An 18371-nucleotide genomic window follows, 5' to 3' on the forward strand; every position below is an offset into this window, starting at 1 on the left:
AGGGAGAGGGAGCGAGGTCGTGCGCAGCCATGAGAGGGAGCGAGCACGCGCGTGGGTGTGCGCAGCCATGAGAGGGAGAGGGAGAGGGAGCAAGCGTGGATGAGAGGGAGAGTGGGCAAGCGGGCGCGCCAATGAGAGGGAGAGTGGGCATGCACGTGCGCGGAAGAGAGGGAGCGTGAGCGATTGCGGAGCACGTGTGCGTGGATGAGTGGGAGAGTGAGCATGCGCGGATGAGAGGGAGCATGAGCAATTGCGGAGCACATGTGTGCGGATGAGAGGGTGCGTGAGCGAATGCGGAGCACGTGTGCGCGGATGAGAGGGAGAGGAAGCAGGCCCGTGTGTAGCGATAAGAGGGAGAGCGAGCGGGCACGGGCACGTGTGCAGCCATGAGAGGGAGTGGGCCTGTGCGCAGCGATGAGAGGGAGAGGGAGGGAGCCCGTGTGCAGCGATGAGAGGGAGCGTGTGCGCGGATGAGAGGGCGATTGAGCAAGCATGTGTGCAGCGATGAGAGGGAGAGGGAGCGGGCGCACGTGCCAATGAGAGAGATTGTGGGCGAGCGCATACTCAGCGATAAGAGGGAGAGGGAGCGGGCATGCGTGCCAATGAGAGGGAGAGTGAGCGAGCGTGCGCGTGCAGCGATGAGAGGGAGAGTGAGTGAGCGCGTGCGCGGACGAGGGGGAGCATGTGCGATTTCGGAGCGCGTGTGCGCAGATGAGCGGGAGAGTCGGCGAGCGTGCATGTGCAGATGAGAGGGAGAGTGGGCGTGTGCGGATGAGAGGGAGAGTGAGCGAGCGCGTGCGCAGATGAGAGGGAGCATGTGCGATTTCGGAGTGCATGTGCGCAGATGAGCAGGAGAGTCGGTGAGCGTGCGCAGATAAGAGGGAGCGTGAGGAATTGCGGAGCGCGTGTGCGCGGATGAGACGGGGAGTGAGCGATTGCGGAGCGCAGATGAGAGGGAGAGGGCGAGCGGGAGCACAGATGAGAGGGAGAGTGCGCGTGCGCGGATGAGAGGGAGCGTGAGCGATTGCAGAGCGCATGTGCGCGGATGAGAGGGAGCGTGAGCGATTGCGGAGCACGGATGAGAAGGTGGGTGAGCGAGTGCACGTGCGCGGATGAGAGGGAGGGAGAGTGAGCGAGCGCGCACGGATGAGTGGGAGTTTGAGTGTGCGCGGATGAGAGGGTCATTGAGCGAGCGTGTGTGTGGATGAGAGGGAACGTGAGCGATTGCCGAGTGCAGATGAGAGGGGGAGTGGGCGAGCGGGCACACGGACGAGGAGAGTGGGCGTGCGCATGCGCGGATGAGAGGGAGTGTTAGCAATTGCGGAGTGCGTGTGCACAGATGAGAGGGAGCGTGAGCGATTGTGGAGCACGTGTGTGCGGATGAGAGGGAGAGTGTGCCAGCGCAGATGAGAGGGAGAGTGAGCGAGCGCGTGCACAGCGTTCAGAGGGAGAGTGAGCGTGCATGCACGTGCGCGGATGAGAGGGCAGGTGAGCGTGCACGGATGGGAGGGAGGGTGAGCGAGCACGGATGAGAGGGAGGGTGACCATGCGTGGATGAGAGTGAGCGAGCGTGTGCGCAGCAATGAGAGGGAATGTGGGCGAGCACGTGCGCGGATGAGAGGTACAGTGAGTGATTGTGGAGCATGTTTGCCCGGATGAAAGGGAGTGGGCGTGTGCATACACGGATGAGAGGGAGCGTGAGCGATTGCGGAGCGCATGTGCGCGGATGAGAGGGAGAGTGAGCGATTGCAGAGTGCGTGTGCGTGGATGGGAGGGAGAGTGGGCGAGTGCGCGTGCCAATGAGAGGGAGAGTGAGCAAGCGCATGCACGGCGTTCAGAGGGAGAGTGAACGAGCATGTGTGTGCGTGGCGTTGAGAGGGAGAGTGAGCGTGCATGCACCTGCGTGGATGAGGGGCGCGTGAGCGTGCACGGATGAGAGGGAGGGTGAGCATGCGTGGATGAGAAGGAGCGCGAGCGTGCATGGATGAGAAGGAGCGCGAGTGCACGCATGCGCAGATGAAATTATCTGGGGCGTGGGGGGTGGGTGGGATCAGGCAGCCACGGCTGACAAAGGACGTCAGGAAACGTATCAAAGAGAAAGAGACAGCTTATAAAGTGGCCAAGAACACTGGGAAATCAGAAGATTGGGAAGGCTACAAAAACAAACAGAGGATAACAAAGAGAGAAATAAGGAAGGAGAGGATCAAATATGAAGGTAGGCTAGCTAGTAATAGTAGAAATGATAGTAAAAGTTGCTTTCAATACATAAGAAACAAATGAGAGGCAAACAGACACTGGGCCGCTCCAAATTGATGCTGGAAGGCTAGTGATGGGAGACAAGGAAATAGCTGAAGAACTTAATAAGTACTTTGCATCAGTCTTCACATGAGTAGTATCCCAACAATTAAGGAGAGTCAAGGGGCAGAGTTGAGTATGGTAGGCATTACAAAAGAGAAAGTGATGGAAAAACTAAAAGGTCTAAACATTGATAAATCTCCTGGCCCCGATGGGCTACATCCTAGAGTTCGGAGGGAGGTGGCTGAAGAAATAGCGGAGGCTTTGGATGTGATCTTTCAAAAGTCACTGGAATCTGGGAAAGTCCCAGATGATTGGAAAATCACTGTTGTAACCCTCTTGTTTAAGAAAGGATCAAAGCAAAAGATGGAAAATTATAGGCCGATTAGCCTAACCTCGGTTGTTGGTAAAATTCTAGAATCCAGCATTAAGGATGAGATTTCTAAATTCTTGGAGGTCCAGGGTCGGGTTAGAACAAGTCAGCATGGATTTAGTAAGGGGAGGTTGTGCCTGACAAACCTGTTAGAATTCTTTGAAGAGGTAACAAGTAGATTAGACCAGGGAATCCCAGTGGATGTTATCTGTCTAGACTTCCAAAAGGCATTTGATAAGGTGCCTCATGGGAGGCTGTTGAGTAAGGGCCCATGGTGTTCGAGATGAGCTACTGGCTTGGATTGAGGATTGGCTGTCTGACAGAAGGCAGAGAGTTGGGATAAAAGGCTCTTTTTCGGAATGGCAACCGGTGACAAGAGGTGTCCTACGCGGTTCAGTGTTGGGGCCGTAGATGTTCACTTTATACGTTAATGATCTTGATGAAGGGACTGGGGTCATTCTGGCGAAGTTTGCTGATGATATGAAGGTAGGTGGACAGGCAGGTAGTACTGAGGTGGTGGGGAGGCTGCAGAAAGATTTAGACAGTTTAGGAGAGTGGTCCAGGAAATGGCTGATGAAATTCGTGAGCAAATGTGAGGTTTTGCACGTTGGAAAAAAGAATACAGGCATAGACTATTTTCTAAATGGTGGGAAAATTCATAAAGCAGAAGTAGAAAGGGATCTGGGAGTGTTGGTCCAGGATTCTCTAAAAGTTAACTTGCAGGTAGAGTCCGTGATTAAGAAAAAGAACGTAATGTTGTCATTTATAATATTTGGAATATAAAAGCAGCGATGTGCTTCTGAGACTTTATAAAGCTCTAGTTAGGCCCCATTTAGAATACTGTGCTCAATTTTGTGCCCCACACCACAGGAAGGACATACTGGCGCTGGAGCGTGTCCAACAGAGATTCACACGAATGATCCCTGGAATGGTAGGCTTAACGTATGATGAACGGCTAAGGATCCTGGGCTTGTATTCATTAGAGTTTAGTAGGCTGAGGGGAGGTCTAATAGAAACTTACAAGATGATGCATGACTTAGAAAGGGTGGACGCTGGGAAGTTGTTTCCGTTAAGCGGGGAGACCAGGACCTGTGGGCACGGCCTTATAATGAGACGGGGTAAATTTAAAACGGAAATGAGACATTTCTTCAGTCAGAGAGTGGTGGGCCTGTGGAATTCATTGCCACGGAGTGTAGTGGGAGGCCGGGACATTAAATACCTTCAAGGCAGAGATCGATAAATTCTTAATCTCACAAGGATTCAAGGGCTATGGGGACAGCGCAGGGAAGTGGAGTTGAAATGCCCATCAGCCATGCTTTAAATGGCAGAGTGAACTTAATGGGCCAAATGGCCTTACTTCCACTCCTACCTCTTATGGCCCTCTGAGAGGGAGAGCAAGCGATAGGAAGCACAGGGGAGTGTGAGCGAGAGGGAGCCCACGGGAGAGGGGGCGCGGACGAGAGGGTATGAGCGAGCGCATTTGCGTGTGTAGATGAGAGGGAGTGTGTGTGTGTGCATGTGTGTGTCAATTAGAGGGAGAGTGAGTGAGTGCGTGCCTACATGTGCATGTGGACATGAGGGAGAATGTGTTTGAGAGAGAGAGATTACTGCACAACCAGGGCTTTCTCTGCAACAATGGCTGATGATTCTATTATCCAACTCTGACTGAGGCCCATGGAGATCCAATTCTTCCATCATGGCCATTGTGGACCACATTGGAACCTCATGTTCAGGAGATTGTTTTGTTTGTTGGGGTTGGGGGGGGGGGAAGAGGATGCAGGCAGTGTTTGAGGGCGGGGGCGAAAGAAAGTGGTGTAATCCTCACATGCTATGTTGTACACCACTTGAACAGGCAAAGGTACATGATGAATGCTGGATGAAGTGTCAGCCTTCTTCCAATGAGAAAGGGGAACATAATCTCCATGATAGAGTGGTGCAATATCTAGCACATGTCAGAAAGGACATAAATGACAGTCTATTCCAATAGATATGAAGTGTGAAGGGACTATTCATTGACTGTAAGTTAGCTGGTGATTAAAAAAAAGGCAGGCATCCCATTTGTCACCAGTAGCAAATCCAACTTTCATTTTAATAAAATGTGAGGCTGGATGAACACAGCAGGCCAAGCAGCATCTCAGGAGCACAAAAAGCTGACGTTTCGGGCCGAGACCCTTCATCAGAGAGGGGGATGGGGAGAGGGAACTGGAATAAATAGGGAGAGAGAGGGAGGCGGACCGAAGATGGAGAGTAAAGAAGATAGGTGGAGAGAGTATAGGTGGGGAGGTAGGGAGGGGATAGGTCAGTCCAGGGAAGATGGACAGGTCAAGGAGGTGGGATGAGGTTAGTAGGTAGATGGGGGTGCAGCTTGGAGTGGGAGGAAGGGATGGGTGAGACGAAGAACCGGTTAGGGAGGCAGAGACAGGTTGGACTGGTTTTGGGATGCAGTGGGTGGGGGGGGGGAAGAGCTGGGCTGGTTGTGTGGTGCAGTGGGGGGAGGGGACGAACTGGGCTGGTTTAGGGATGCAGTTGGGGAAGGGGAGATTTTGAAACTGGTGAAGTCCACATTGATACCATTAGGCTGCAGGGTTCCCAGGCGGAATATGAGTTGCTGTTCCTGCAACCTTCGGGTGGCATCATTGTGGCACTGCAGGAGGCCCATGATGGACATGTCATCTAAAGAATGGGAGGGGGAGTGGAAATGGTTTGCGACTGGGAGGTGCAGTTGTTTGTTGCGAACTGAGCGGAGGTGTTCTGCAAAGCGGTCTCCAAGCCTCCGCTTGGTTTCCCCAATGTAGAGGAAGCCACACCGGGTACAGTGGATGCAGTATACCACATTGGCAGATGTGCAGGTGAACCTCCGCTTAATGTGGAATGTCATCTTGGGACCTGGGATAGGGGTGAGGGAGGAGGTGTGGGGACAAGTGTAGCATTTCCTGTGGTTGCAGGGGAAGGTGCCGGGTGTGGTGGGGTTGGAGGGCAGTATGGAGCGAACAAGGGAGTCACGGAGAGAGTGGTCTGTCCGGAAAGCAGACAGGGGTGGGGATGGAAAGAGGTCTTGGGTGGTGGGGTCGGATTGTAAATGGCGGAAGTGTCGGAGGATGATGCGTTGTATCCGGAGGTTGGTAGGGTGGTGTGTGAGAACGAGGGGGATCCTCTTTGGGCGGTTGTGGCGGGGGCGGGGTGTGAGGGATGTGTTGCGGGAAATACGGGAGATGTGGTCAAGGGCGTTCTCGATCACTGTGGGGGAAAAGTTGCGGTCCTTGAAGAACTTGGACATCTGGGATGTGCGGGAGTGGAATGTCTTATCGTGGGAGCAGATGCGGCGGAGGCGGAGGAATTGGGAATAGGGGATGGAATTTTTGCAGGAGGGTGTGTGGGAGGAGGTGTATTCTAGGTAGCTGTGGGAGTCGGTGTGCTTGAAATGGACATCAGTTACAAGCTGGTTGCCTGAGATGGAGTTTGAGAGGTCCAGGAAGGTGAGGGATGTGCTGGAGATGGCCCATCTGAACTGAAGGTTGGGGTGGAAGGTGTTGGTGAAGTGGATGAACTGTTCGAGCTCCTCTGGGGAGCAAGAGGCGGCGCCGATACAGTCATCAATGTACCGGAGGAAGAGATACAATCATTTTCACCTGTTTGAAGGGTTTCCAACATATGATACTTCGTGCTACCTTGGGTGTTAGGGAAAGAGTAGCACTCCCTTAAGTAGGGTTCTGACATTGTATGATACCAATGAAATGAAATGCCAATGAAATTGATTTTTGTAGCTGCAGTTACAATGGCAGCTGATCAGAAAGATATCCATGTAAAGTAACAATATACTTACAAATAGTTTTATTTCCAATGAAGTCTCAACCATGCTACCTAAGTGTCTTCAAAAGGTGTTCTTTTCATTTCCCTTCCACTACAAGAACTGAGGTGGGCTATTTGTAGAAGGCAGAAATTGATCTTGTGCACATCTGGGCGTTAAATATGGTGTCAGCAGCAGAAATCCCTGAAGCTCCCAGCATTAGCAAATACTTAAGCTGCTGGTGAGCACACGATAGTATGATATTATTGAGGCACACTTCATACACAATGAGGTGAGCAAAAAAAAACTGTGTAAGTCACGAGAGCTCCAAGCGAATTACGGTAAAATTCAGCCCTGTTACTTGAAAGGAGTGCCCGTTGCAGGCTTCTTGACATTACTGACAAGTTCAAAGTAGTCCAAGTGCATGTTCAGTTGCAAGATGTCCACTAGTACTTGATTTGATTTGATTTGATTTGATTTTAAAAGCAGCTTTTAAAATGAAACTCACAGTATATCTTTTGTATTCAGGTCCATCTAATCTATGCTCAGCTTCAAATGTGGACATAGTCTTCTTACTGAGCTTACCTAATCAAGAAATTTTATGTCATATTTCCTGCAAACCACCTCATGTAGCCTCCTACGGATCCTTCTCATTAGAAAGCAACATCCTCTATCATCCTGTCTCTGTCATTTTTCCTGATTGCTCTATACATTGATATGATAAGATTTAAGAAAGATCATTATTCCGGCAACATAATTATCGGATGCCAACGTTGAATGCCCGAATCTAATTTTGAATATTTCTGAAATTCACACGTATACTCTATGGCGCTATTGTCCTCACAACTGTTTAACTGCCATTCTTATTTAGTCTGTTAGTATTAAACAACTTACAGCATATAAAGTTTTATGTAGGTGACTACAGTTTAACGTAGGCTCTTTCAAGGTTTTGGAGATTCAGATTAAGAGAAGATAATTGACAAGATAACAACAGTTATTTCTAGCCCTTAACAATGTCTAGGTCAGGTGTGTATTTGGTGTATTTGAAAAAAAGCAGTCGACTGTTTAGATTTTTATTGCTCTTCTGTACTGGCATTTACAATACAACAAGGCTTAAAGATAAAAATGTATTCTTCTACAAATGTACATTGTGTTCCTTTCATTCACAAAGTCATAAAATAGAAAAACAAATGAAAGTGTGAAAGGGCCATGTTGAGTTCAGTCAGTTGCATAAAAGCTTTAAGTATTTATAAAAATGCAACATGTTTTCAACACTAGTGTTACATGCACAATGATCATAAAATTAAATGTACTGAAATGCAAAGTTGCTCAAAACGAGCTTCACTATGTATCCATCCTTAAATATTAGGAGCCACTGCACACCATGGAATAAAGTAAGTGACTACCAGTACAAACTACTGCCTGCATAAAACTGGCCTGTCTGAGTTCTTTAGGAGAAGGCAAAAAAGCATCAATCTTGCCACCACACAATTACAACACTGCATCTCAAATGGGACAACACTTTCTATGGCACTTGTAAATTATGGCACTTAGAGCAGTTCAAGGAGACAAGTCCAGTCAACCCTTGGTGCAAGCGATGATGACTGTGATAGCACATATAACGTACCTGGATTTTCAGCAGTGAAAACAGAATTTTGAAAGCTTCTTTCAGCAATTCAACACAATACCAAAGGCATTGAGAAAAAGAGCACTCAATCCAAATTCCAAATGCTCCGACATCAGGTTGATACAGCAAATGGTCTTATGGCTTCCTTCATTGGATAGCCTACATTAGTTTGCAGCTTTTTTTTTTGAACAGTTTTAGCAGAGCATTATGCAAAAGCAATTGTATTTTATCCCAATATTTAAAAAACCCCTCAGAGAATGAAGGAAAAGGAGAAACTTTTCATTTAGTAGGTATTTTCCATGCAACACTTAAAGCATCTGAATTTCTTTACAATAGTAGTGAAAATTTGATTCTTGCTAAATTCACAAGAATTGGTGTCCACAAATTTTAATTAAGAACTGTAAGATACTGCAAGTATGAGCAACTTATGATAGAAAACATAGATTACCTAAAGTTTTGGAGGCTACAAATGACGTCAAGGCTTCTACAAAACTCCCTTAAAAAAACTCGTTTTAAGAAATCCACTGCCTTCATTTGCAGCACACCAATGAACTCTACCTTTACAATGGAACAAAATGTGCTTACATTCCCTTGTGCACTGTGTTATGGAACATGGAGAATGGATGCCTGGCATTTTCATTAAAGAGAAAGTGGGGGTGATGGATGGCAGGAAATGATGGAGCTCTATTATGCTTCTTTGGAACTTATTAATAGCACTGGAGGTAGTTTAGAATACCTTTTCTACTACTTTAAAGCACATGTTGAGCAGTGTGAAAGCCATGCTCAAAGCCACACAATTTAATTTTAATGTTAAGTATACTAGTGGCAAAAAGGTGGAATGAAGCTAAAAACATTCCAATGGTGGGATTTCCAATAAAAAATTCAAATTAAGAAAAATCTTAGACAAAATATGGTCTTAAGAAGTGGAAAATAACCACATAAGTTAAAGTTGCGTTCCTTTATAAAAATTAAGTGTTGACAATGTGTGTATTTTATCCTACTTGTACATCCCAATAATCTTTGGATGTTTAGTGTTGCTTGTGTTATTTGTGGAAATATATTAGTGGAATGCTATGATATGGAACAAACAAAACATAAAATAAGCCCGTTCAAAATTAAGCTTGTTAACCAGGAATAATTTAACAAATGTTGACGAATTTATAAACAATGTTAGATTTAACCAAAAACGGATTCTCGACAGTATTACATCATTTGTATCAGATAGCATTACAAGTGCCTTTGCCTGCATTACAAAATCAAATCAGTTTCTGAAAAGCTTCTGGTAGAGCGAAACATAAATAACAAAAGCCACAAATGCTATGCTGTGCTAATTCAGATACTGTTTAAATTCAATGATTTCATTCTTCAACTACCAAGTGAAGATGTAGAAATTACCCAATGAAGGAAGATAATTTGATTTGTTGGTCAATGTCAGACTTCTGAATTAGTGATCCTTTCATTTGGAAGTCCACAAATTTAGTTGGAAGGTTATCAAGTTCTACAAGATTTTAAACCCACATTTTGCATGGACAAGTATAACAATGGCAAATATCCCTAATGCAATCATCTCAGTTAAAGCAAATACATTTTTTGAGTGCATTTCTTTCATTACAAAAAGCGAAATTATAACTCAATACAGCACTGTCTCCTGTAAAGAGACATTGATTGGATAAGTCATGGGGCAAGGAAATCTTACTTTTTAATGTAGCCACAACAGAAAAATGCTGACCCTAAAGACAGATTTAATTTACTTGTGGCTAGAATCACAACTCAGTAGCAATCTAAGTAACTGACAGCATAAGATTTACTCATTAATCAACGTTATATGTGTTCACTATTTTTAAAAAGTACAAACATCAAAAAAAATGCAAAGCTATTAATGTGTTTTATCTTAGATAAATTACAAATACAAGAGGTTAAACCAGACAATTTAGAATTTTAAATTTTGCATTACAGAATGAGGATTAATGAGAGAAATTTTACAGCATAGACAGTAGAAATGTATCTCAAAATTCTTATATGCATACCTGGGATACAACATATGTAAATGGTTTGTGAAACTCATGTAAAGGTATTTTATCACAATTTATCTGGAGGTAGTGTAGCTTAATCGTAGCCAAAATATCAAGCTTTTCTACAACCAATAATAAACAAACAGATTCCATTATGAGAAACCATTTCTTAAAGAGAAGGCAGCAAAACCTGGCACACATGGAAAAGGTACATTGCTAAAAGGTTTTATCCTTATAAATGTGCCACTAAGCAAATTTCCAATATTTGCATCAGCACAACATCCTTCACTATATAAAATGGATACATTTCCTGCAAATTAACAGTAAGAAAGCTCACTTAATATGCGTGCCTCTTGTGATTACTTAATTGATAACAGTCTGAGATAAAATGAATAGAATGAACAACTGATACAACTGGATTTTAGAAGATATAGACAGGTGACTGACAAAAATGTCAACATCTAAATAAATTTAACATGATTAATTTCCTCCTATTCTGTATGGCTGTTTAAAAAGCTCACTTTCAATTTAACAAAATATCAACATCCAAAAGGTACTTGTATTTATCTTAGGTTACATTTCATCACTTTTTTGGATTGACCAATCAATTGAATATCACCACTGGGGAGGAAGTGTGGGGGGGAAAAAAGGAGAAATTAAATAATCTGGGACTTTTCATTTAATCATGCTGATCAAATGATCGTGTTGATGCTGTAATAGCAAACATGAAAAACCTTTCAACCCAATGCATAAACCATTCGGCCAAAGCATAATAAATGATAGTGAAAAGGGAAAAAGTGGAAAAATCCAAAACTGGGTGAAAAACAAAATTTTCAAGCCATACAAATACCCCAAGTAACAAAGCTAACAAAAATATTTATTTGCTATCCAGTGTATTCATTTCCTGTAAGAAGACAATTCACTATAAAATTTGGATAATTTTCAAAATGGTTTTAGTTCTACATTAACACAGGCTAATGTAAGACAAGTGTGAGGCTACGCAAATTGAAATCAGGCTAGGACAGATAGTAATGTCAAATTAATTTCAATTTCCCTTTAAAGCATAAGTTTATTGATTTCAAAATGTTCCTTTGGGAAATTAACTTTTTTGTTCTTTGAATTAATTGGCTTTTTTTAAACACTAATTGGAAATCAGAAATTATCAAGGTAGAACCCTGTATTTCCTGACCAAACTAGTGTAAAACTAGCAGTATAGCTTGAAATAAGAAATATGCAGTATTCCAAAAGAAACTGCTAGAAATTTGCTCAGTGTTATGGACATAAACTGGCGAAAAGCATATCAACTTAGCAGTGAGGTTAGTAGTGAGCCTTAATGTGTATATCTGTTGGCCCCACTCCTAAATTTGAGAATCTTATTTACTAGGCAGTGGTTCGCCCTGTACAAAATTCTACAGTTGCCTCGTCAACTGCCAATGCCAAGTTGGTGGATTTTACAGTTGTTCCTACAGAGTAACCCAACCTCCCATATCCCGATAGGATTCCCTAGTCACTGTGACGTGTCTCAATTTCTCTGTCAGTGATGTAAGTAGCCCATTTTGAATATGCTGATGTGACTTGAGGACTTATTTCCCCTAAGCTACATATTTCTTGATTTAGGCAGGTGCTACTTGCCAGGTCTGGACCTGTAAGTAACCAATTTCAAACTGTTAAATGCAGGTGAAAGGCACCAAACCGTGGTTTATAAATTTGTTCTCATTGCAATGCAAATTTGTGAAAAAGGTGATGGTGCAGTGGATTAGTACATAGTCCCTTCACTTCTTAGAAATGGTTTGAAAATTATGGTAGAAGTGTTATGTCAGATAATTCTGAGTAGACATGGGTGATGTTGATGTTTTCTCAAGAAACTGAAAAATTCAAACTGGTTCAGTTGCATGTGTATTTATGATATTAGAAATAAGGCACATTGCTGGGAAGAGTACATAGGCTTTAATCTTCATCTGGCTGATGTCATACACCGCTTGAAAATTCTAAGCGGGATTTGTTGTGTCAAAAGTAAAAAACTCGTTTTTCAGCACCATTATCTCTCACCCGAAAATGAGACCAAAATTTATCATTTATAAAAAAAATTGAAAATTGATTATTTCTTTAGATATTTAATACGAAAATTGAAGAAACTAGCAATTTGTTCACAAGCGCAGAAAAATTCTAGCTGAATTTTCAGGTGGAATTATATCATCTTACAAATCCATTTTTTTTCAATAATAAAATTAAAATCAACTATCTGCACATTAAATATTGGAAGAGGGATATTCTTGAAGTTTAGTGGTCATAATACAGGTTATCAGTTACCTGCTAGGAGGTGCACTAAAGTCAAAAATTCATGTGAAATTATAGGAATAACTTCTATCCTGTCATTGCATGATTAATTAGGATGGATTTTCAATGTTGTTGCACAGATGTAAAACTGGATTTCAACTGTAAGTAAATAAATCTTAGGTTATTTTGATGATATGTGGCTAATCTACAAAACCAGTTTTATGCCTGCTTAGCAAGCTGAAATCTACTCCACTGTATATGCCTTAATTACACTGGAATATTTTACAGAAAAATCGTTTACTAGTTATGTATCTATTTGCATACAATACAACTAGACCAATGAGTAAGTGATATTGATGTTTCTCCACAAAGAAGACAAATCAAACATTGTGTAAATCATTAAAAATGCAGCAAATTTAAAACACAGACATGCATCTTAACAGACGGTACTGTAAACTAAGGCAAATGACTGAAAAGCCATTAACTTTGCAGTGGAGATACTGAAAGCATTGTTTTTAAACACAGCCCATACCAACATAAAATTTCCAAAATGTTACAAGGGAACCACTAAGTAGAAAATTGCAAATATTTCACTTCAAGAACGTTGAATAATTTAACTTTTAGACAGAGTCCAATTGTAAATGATTAGGGAAAAATTTGCCAGAACAATTTTTTGAAATTCTTAATTCATTAAACAATCATTTTGGTAATCAAATATAGATCACATGATAAACCAAACTGATTACATCACAAATAATGTAATACTCATAAGATCTCACAAAATCCGTGCCATACTTTTGGTGAAATTTATCTAAAAGGGTAAAACTACCACAACTCCACAGTACACATTGTAATAAAACCATAGAAATTATTTGAATTTTCTGACTGCAACTCAAATGTTTAGATCATGGTTATGCTTCAAACATCATTTGAAACCTTCACTTAAAAAAGCGCTGTTAAACCATTGCCCAGTATCCATAATTACTGAAGTTGGTTTTCCGATTTCCAAAATTTTACAAAGCTTGTTAAAATGAAAGATTAATTTTTCAAAATCATCTTATTTTAACAGTTAACCAGAATACGCAGTATAAAGAAATAACAAACAACTTGGACAAAGATGGCTTAAAAGTTGAGCACGTCACCTATTTTATGAAGCTGGCTAATATATTGATTAAAGAACATGTTGAAGACTTTCACCATACACTTGGGAATTTTTAACTTGAATATAAAATTTTGTCCAATTCTTTCCAGTTGCCACCTGCCCCCATTCCCATCTCCCAGAATAAACCACTGCTGCTAAAGTAGGATTGCAAAGCTTTCAGTTGCTCTCCAACACTTTAGTCAAATTGTCATTCCTCAAATTCTTTATGCACAAACTTAAATTGCAGACTATCCAATTGTAGAAAGCATTACCGTCAGCATGATCCCATCATCACTCAGAAAAAAATGCCTTCCATCAGAACACATTGAATAGTATTCAGAAATCTAAACTACTGCTGATTTCCCTATCTCCTCTCCTTCCACCTTCAAAACCTTCACAAGTCCAGAGATACATACAGAAATGTAGCATGTGAAAAGCCTACCCAGAGACAAGGAATGAAACTTGGACCTTCTAGAGATTGCAATAGTTCAATGTGGCTTCAATCATTTGTGGAGGTGCCGGTGTTGGACAAGGGTGGACAAAATCAGAAGTCACCCAACATCAGGTTAAAGTCCAACAGGGTTATTTGAAATCAGAAGCTTTTGGAGCACTGCTTCGAAAGTTTGTGATTTCAAATAAATGTGATGGACTATAACCCAGTGTTGTGTGACTTCTGACTTTAATCATTTGGACATCGGGAACTCGACAATTCATCTTTACAACACCCACTCCAAGTATGATAGACAGAAAAGAGAGAGACACATACAGACAGCTGCTACAAAAATTATCCTTCGCAAATGAACAAAAATAACCTATGGTTCATTTCTCTACATTTATTCTTTAATATAACAAGAAATGTTGATATTAAGCTGTAAGCAGAACATTTTGCACTGAAAGATCATGTGAATATATATAAGGGAGATGGCGTTTTTTTTTGACAATTCAACCCAACTACCTGGCCATAATGCACTCACGTCAAATGTAAATTTTCAAAAAACATATCCTCAAGTGTTGCGGCAGTTGCAATGTTTTATGCCAGTTACATTTCTGTCTATTTTGCATATCTGTACTACATTGGTAAAATTTTATTCACTTATCATTCATTATGAGTTTATTAATAACACAAATCTATTTCCAGTCAATATTTTAATATCCTTCTTTTAAAACGCTAGCCTGAATAAACAACAGATAACCAATTAAAATACTAATTGGTGTGTGAAGTCTGCATGGAAACATTTGTTCTCACACTGGACATTTCCAAACACAAAGGAGAAATTACTGGGGAGAGACAGCAAGAACAGCAAATTTCTGAGTTTCAAACAAATTTCAGAAAGTCACATGATTTGGACAAACATTTTCATGACACATACACAGATTGCTGCATATGATCATATCTGCTTTTGGTTGTGTAACTGGTGGTTGTGAAACATTAACTTGCCTGTGTATTGAAAGCCACCTGTGTATTGAAAGCCAAATGGCCAACATTTACTTTAATCAAACTTACTTTTATTTAAATTTTGAAGCCCAACCATATTCACCAGAATTATAAAACAGTCCTATAAATTTCTGCTCCACTGATGCTATGACAGGATGATGATGGGGCAATTCATGTTTTAAGTCAATGTAATAGTGGGGTGGAGGGGGCATTAAGGATCTTCGATTTTTTCCTTTAAAAAAAAGCTCAAAGTCAGGTTTTGAACAACAGAATACATGAAAGCCCTTGAAAGATGTATAACTTTGGTCCTAGAAATAACTGTGGGAGGACTGGATTATGAACAGCAAGGAAAAGATTGAAATATCTGAACCCCAAATCACAATCTTTTTGAAACTCAAATTATTTTGAAGCCAATGTTATCTTGTGAAATGATGCTGACATCAGATATAAAGTCTAATAGCACAATATTCCATATTAATTCCTGTACATTGTTAAGTATAGCTTGTATATGATTGGTAAGAGCTGCCATTTGTGCTCAGAGATATGTAGCAGTCACCATACATGAAGGGCCACAGTGTAGAAATTACACAGGGCTTCTGTAGAATATTCAAACAGGGTTTACAAAGCATTGAAAGTGCAGGAATTACCAAAATAAAAACAACTTTTTATTTACCCAACACTTGCATTGCTATGGATGAGCACACCACATATTTATTTCAAAGCCAATTCCTCTGCATTAACTTTTAAACAATATTCTTTTCATCTCCAGCAGAAGTATGGACTACACCACAAAAAGCTACCTAGAAGATTTTTGTTATAACCTTTATACCTTGGGATGCAATCCCATAATAATGTAATAAAATTTATTTGGAAAACTGGCTTTAATTTGAAGTTAATTAAGGCAAGTAGTAATGGTGCATATTAGATCCTGTCACTTCATCTCCATATTGAAACATGTTCCTCTCATACTGTTCAATAAAACTACAGGTAACAAAAAAATTAGTTCAAAATGCCAATTCTCCAAGTTCAATAGTTAAGTAAAAATACTAATTTGTTGCAGCAAACATTTCAACTGACTATTCTCAAAATACAAACACATGGAAATAATACTGCATCTATGTGGAGTTCTGTGTAAAACTTTCAGCTTTCACTTTGCATAGAGACAAGATGATGAGCTATTAGTAACAGCTTCATATCTAACAGTTATGGATATGTATTTACAAATCTGGGGCTGAAAAAGCACAAAATAAATGGATTTCTTAGTGATTGAAGTAAAATTCTTCCAACTTTTACTTTAGTAAACCAAGATTTCTTTCTTATGGATGATAAGTGAACATCAATTTTCATGTTCCACATGTTGACAGAAAACAACAGGCTTCCTTTTCACACTGAAGGGTAAACTGACTTTGCTTAGTGTGAAATGCAAGTTCATCCAAGTTACAGATTGCAGGACTAATTCAATGTTCATCTTAAATACAGACATATTCAATGTTCTCCTTAAATATGGACACGTGTAAAGGTTCTTCTGTATACACACACGTACACACAATACTTGTAAACATGACAAATTGATTCAGGAGAACTTGACAATATTTCTACAAAAAACACACTAACTTTACAAAAAAAATATTTGTTTACGTCTTTTTACATGTAAAGTCTCTTTCTTAAAAATATACAAGTTGAAGAACCTTACAAAAACAGATACAAGCTTTCGCACACAGCCAAATCTAGGCTCAATGCATCTTCTCAGAGATGGAAGAGTCTTTTTGTTCTTTCAGCATTGTTTTCCAAATGTCTTCACTAACTTGGTGATCAAATGAATGCGCTTTGGTCAACTCTGCTGTGCTCCATCAATATTGCATTGTAAATGTAACAGCAAATTATTTTATAAAGTTTCTTGTTCTTCCCTCAGGAGGTTTCCCCCTTTTCTCCACTCTTGTAAAGCTGTACAATAATAGGCTATCAAAAGGAAAACAGTTCTGCTGTTTTGTTCTAGTTTGTAGGAATATCCACAGTTATATAATGGTTCTGGATACATTTCATTTTCTTCGTGCAATATCATTGCACAATTTTAGCTAATGATTCTGGTTTTAGCCAATACATCTCGAAACTCACGTAGAGTTATATTTACAGCTAGTGCATGCGTAGTGTAGTTTCTATTCCCGTATAAGAACTTTTTTTTTAAAAAAGCACCTTTGGATAAAAACAGCAGGAAATTAATTTAGCAGGTCAAGATATCCATGAAACATCTTTGCAACTTTCTTTGTACCTGCTATTGGTTTACTCAATGGCACATTGTGATACATGCTAATGCATATTTCCAAATGCTAATCTGCTGAGTCCATGCGTTCAGACGGAGGGGCGTACTTCAGTCTAAAAGTACCTGAAAGACAATTTAAAACAAATACATACATATTATTGATGTCTGCTCCAAAACAGCTCAGAATAGTTAAGCAGTTGCATTTGGAAAATACTGTATGATATTAATTTGCTGAGAACAGTACTACATAATGCAACGTTTAGGTTACTCACATTTGAACAAAATCAATATTGTTTCTGTACTTAACAAAACTGATACTTTTAAAAAGAAATAAAGCTGGGTACTAGGGAGATGGAAAAATAGGATCTTTATTCTCAACAATATCACAAATACCACAGGAAGTTATCCAATCTTGATTAGTTAAGGGAAGTTGCAGTGTTTGGATAATGTAGGACAGCTCCCAAGTTATTCCCACTGCCATAGCAAAATAATAGCAAAGCATTTACGAAACATTTCAGCTGTCTTGGATCAAGACTAGTGTGAAGTTCCTCCTGGATCTGACAGTTTTCACCTCAGGATATTAAAGGAAGTTGAGGAAATTGATCATACTTTCAGTCATGATTTCTCAAAAATCACTCTTTTTCATGAAGTTTTCCACTTCAATTAAAAAATTATCAATGCACTCCACTACTTCATAAGAGCAAGAGGGATAAATTAGAAATTATAAATCTTGTAATCTAAACACTAGTTGTTGGGAAACCATGAAATGTTGTTGGGTTTTGGATCAGGACCCCAGTGTTGCAGTCAGATGGGGATTAAGATCTCATTTTACGTGGGAAACAGTGGTATTTCCTGGACTGGCCAATTAATGGCCCGAGGGCAGAATTAGTGTCTATTTAAAAATGTTGGGTAGGCTCTTGAAGCTGACATAGTGAGAGGCACCTCCATTTTAAAATGTCCATCCTGCAAAGGACTTGAATTTTAAAAACATGTTCAGCAATCAGGCCACCATTATGAAGAGCCTTTTTCACAGAAAAGCCACACAGCCACTGCTGTGATCAGACAGTTGGAGCTTGGAGAAATAGTCACTTGCCTCAGTCTGCTGCACCAAGAGGCGAATGAGTGTGAGGAACTTGATTAGTATTGCTAAATGAAGCATACAAA

General features: G+C 40.9%; 1 protein-coding gene across 1 annotated transcript in view; it reads right to left on the reverse strand.

Annotated features, from left to right (window-relative positions):
- Positions 1-14330: 14330 nt before the first annotated feature.
- The window catches only part of zcchc14 (zinc finger, CCHC domain containing 14), a 112418-nt gene continuing 108377 nt past the window's right edge, over positions 14331-18371 (reverse strand). The window contains exon 13 of the mRNA XM_048546614.2: positions 14331-17330. Coding sequence (XP_048402571.1) covers positions 17275-17330 — 56 coding nt within the window. The 3' untranslated portion in view covers positions 14331-17274. The remainder of the gene's footprint in view (positions 17331-18371) is intronic.

Source organism: Stegostoma tigrinum, chromosome 16 (genome assembly GCF_030684315.1).
Source record: "Stegostoma tigrinum isolate sSteTig4 chromosome 16, sSteTig4.hap1, whole genome shotgun sequence".
NCBI lineage: Eukaryota > Metazoa > Chordata > Chondrichthyes > Orectolobiformes > Stegostomatidae > Stegostoma > Stegostoma tigrinum.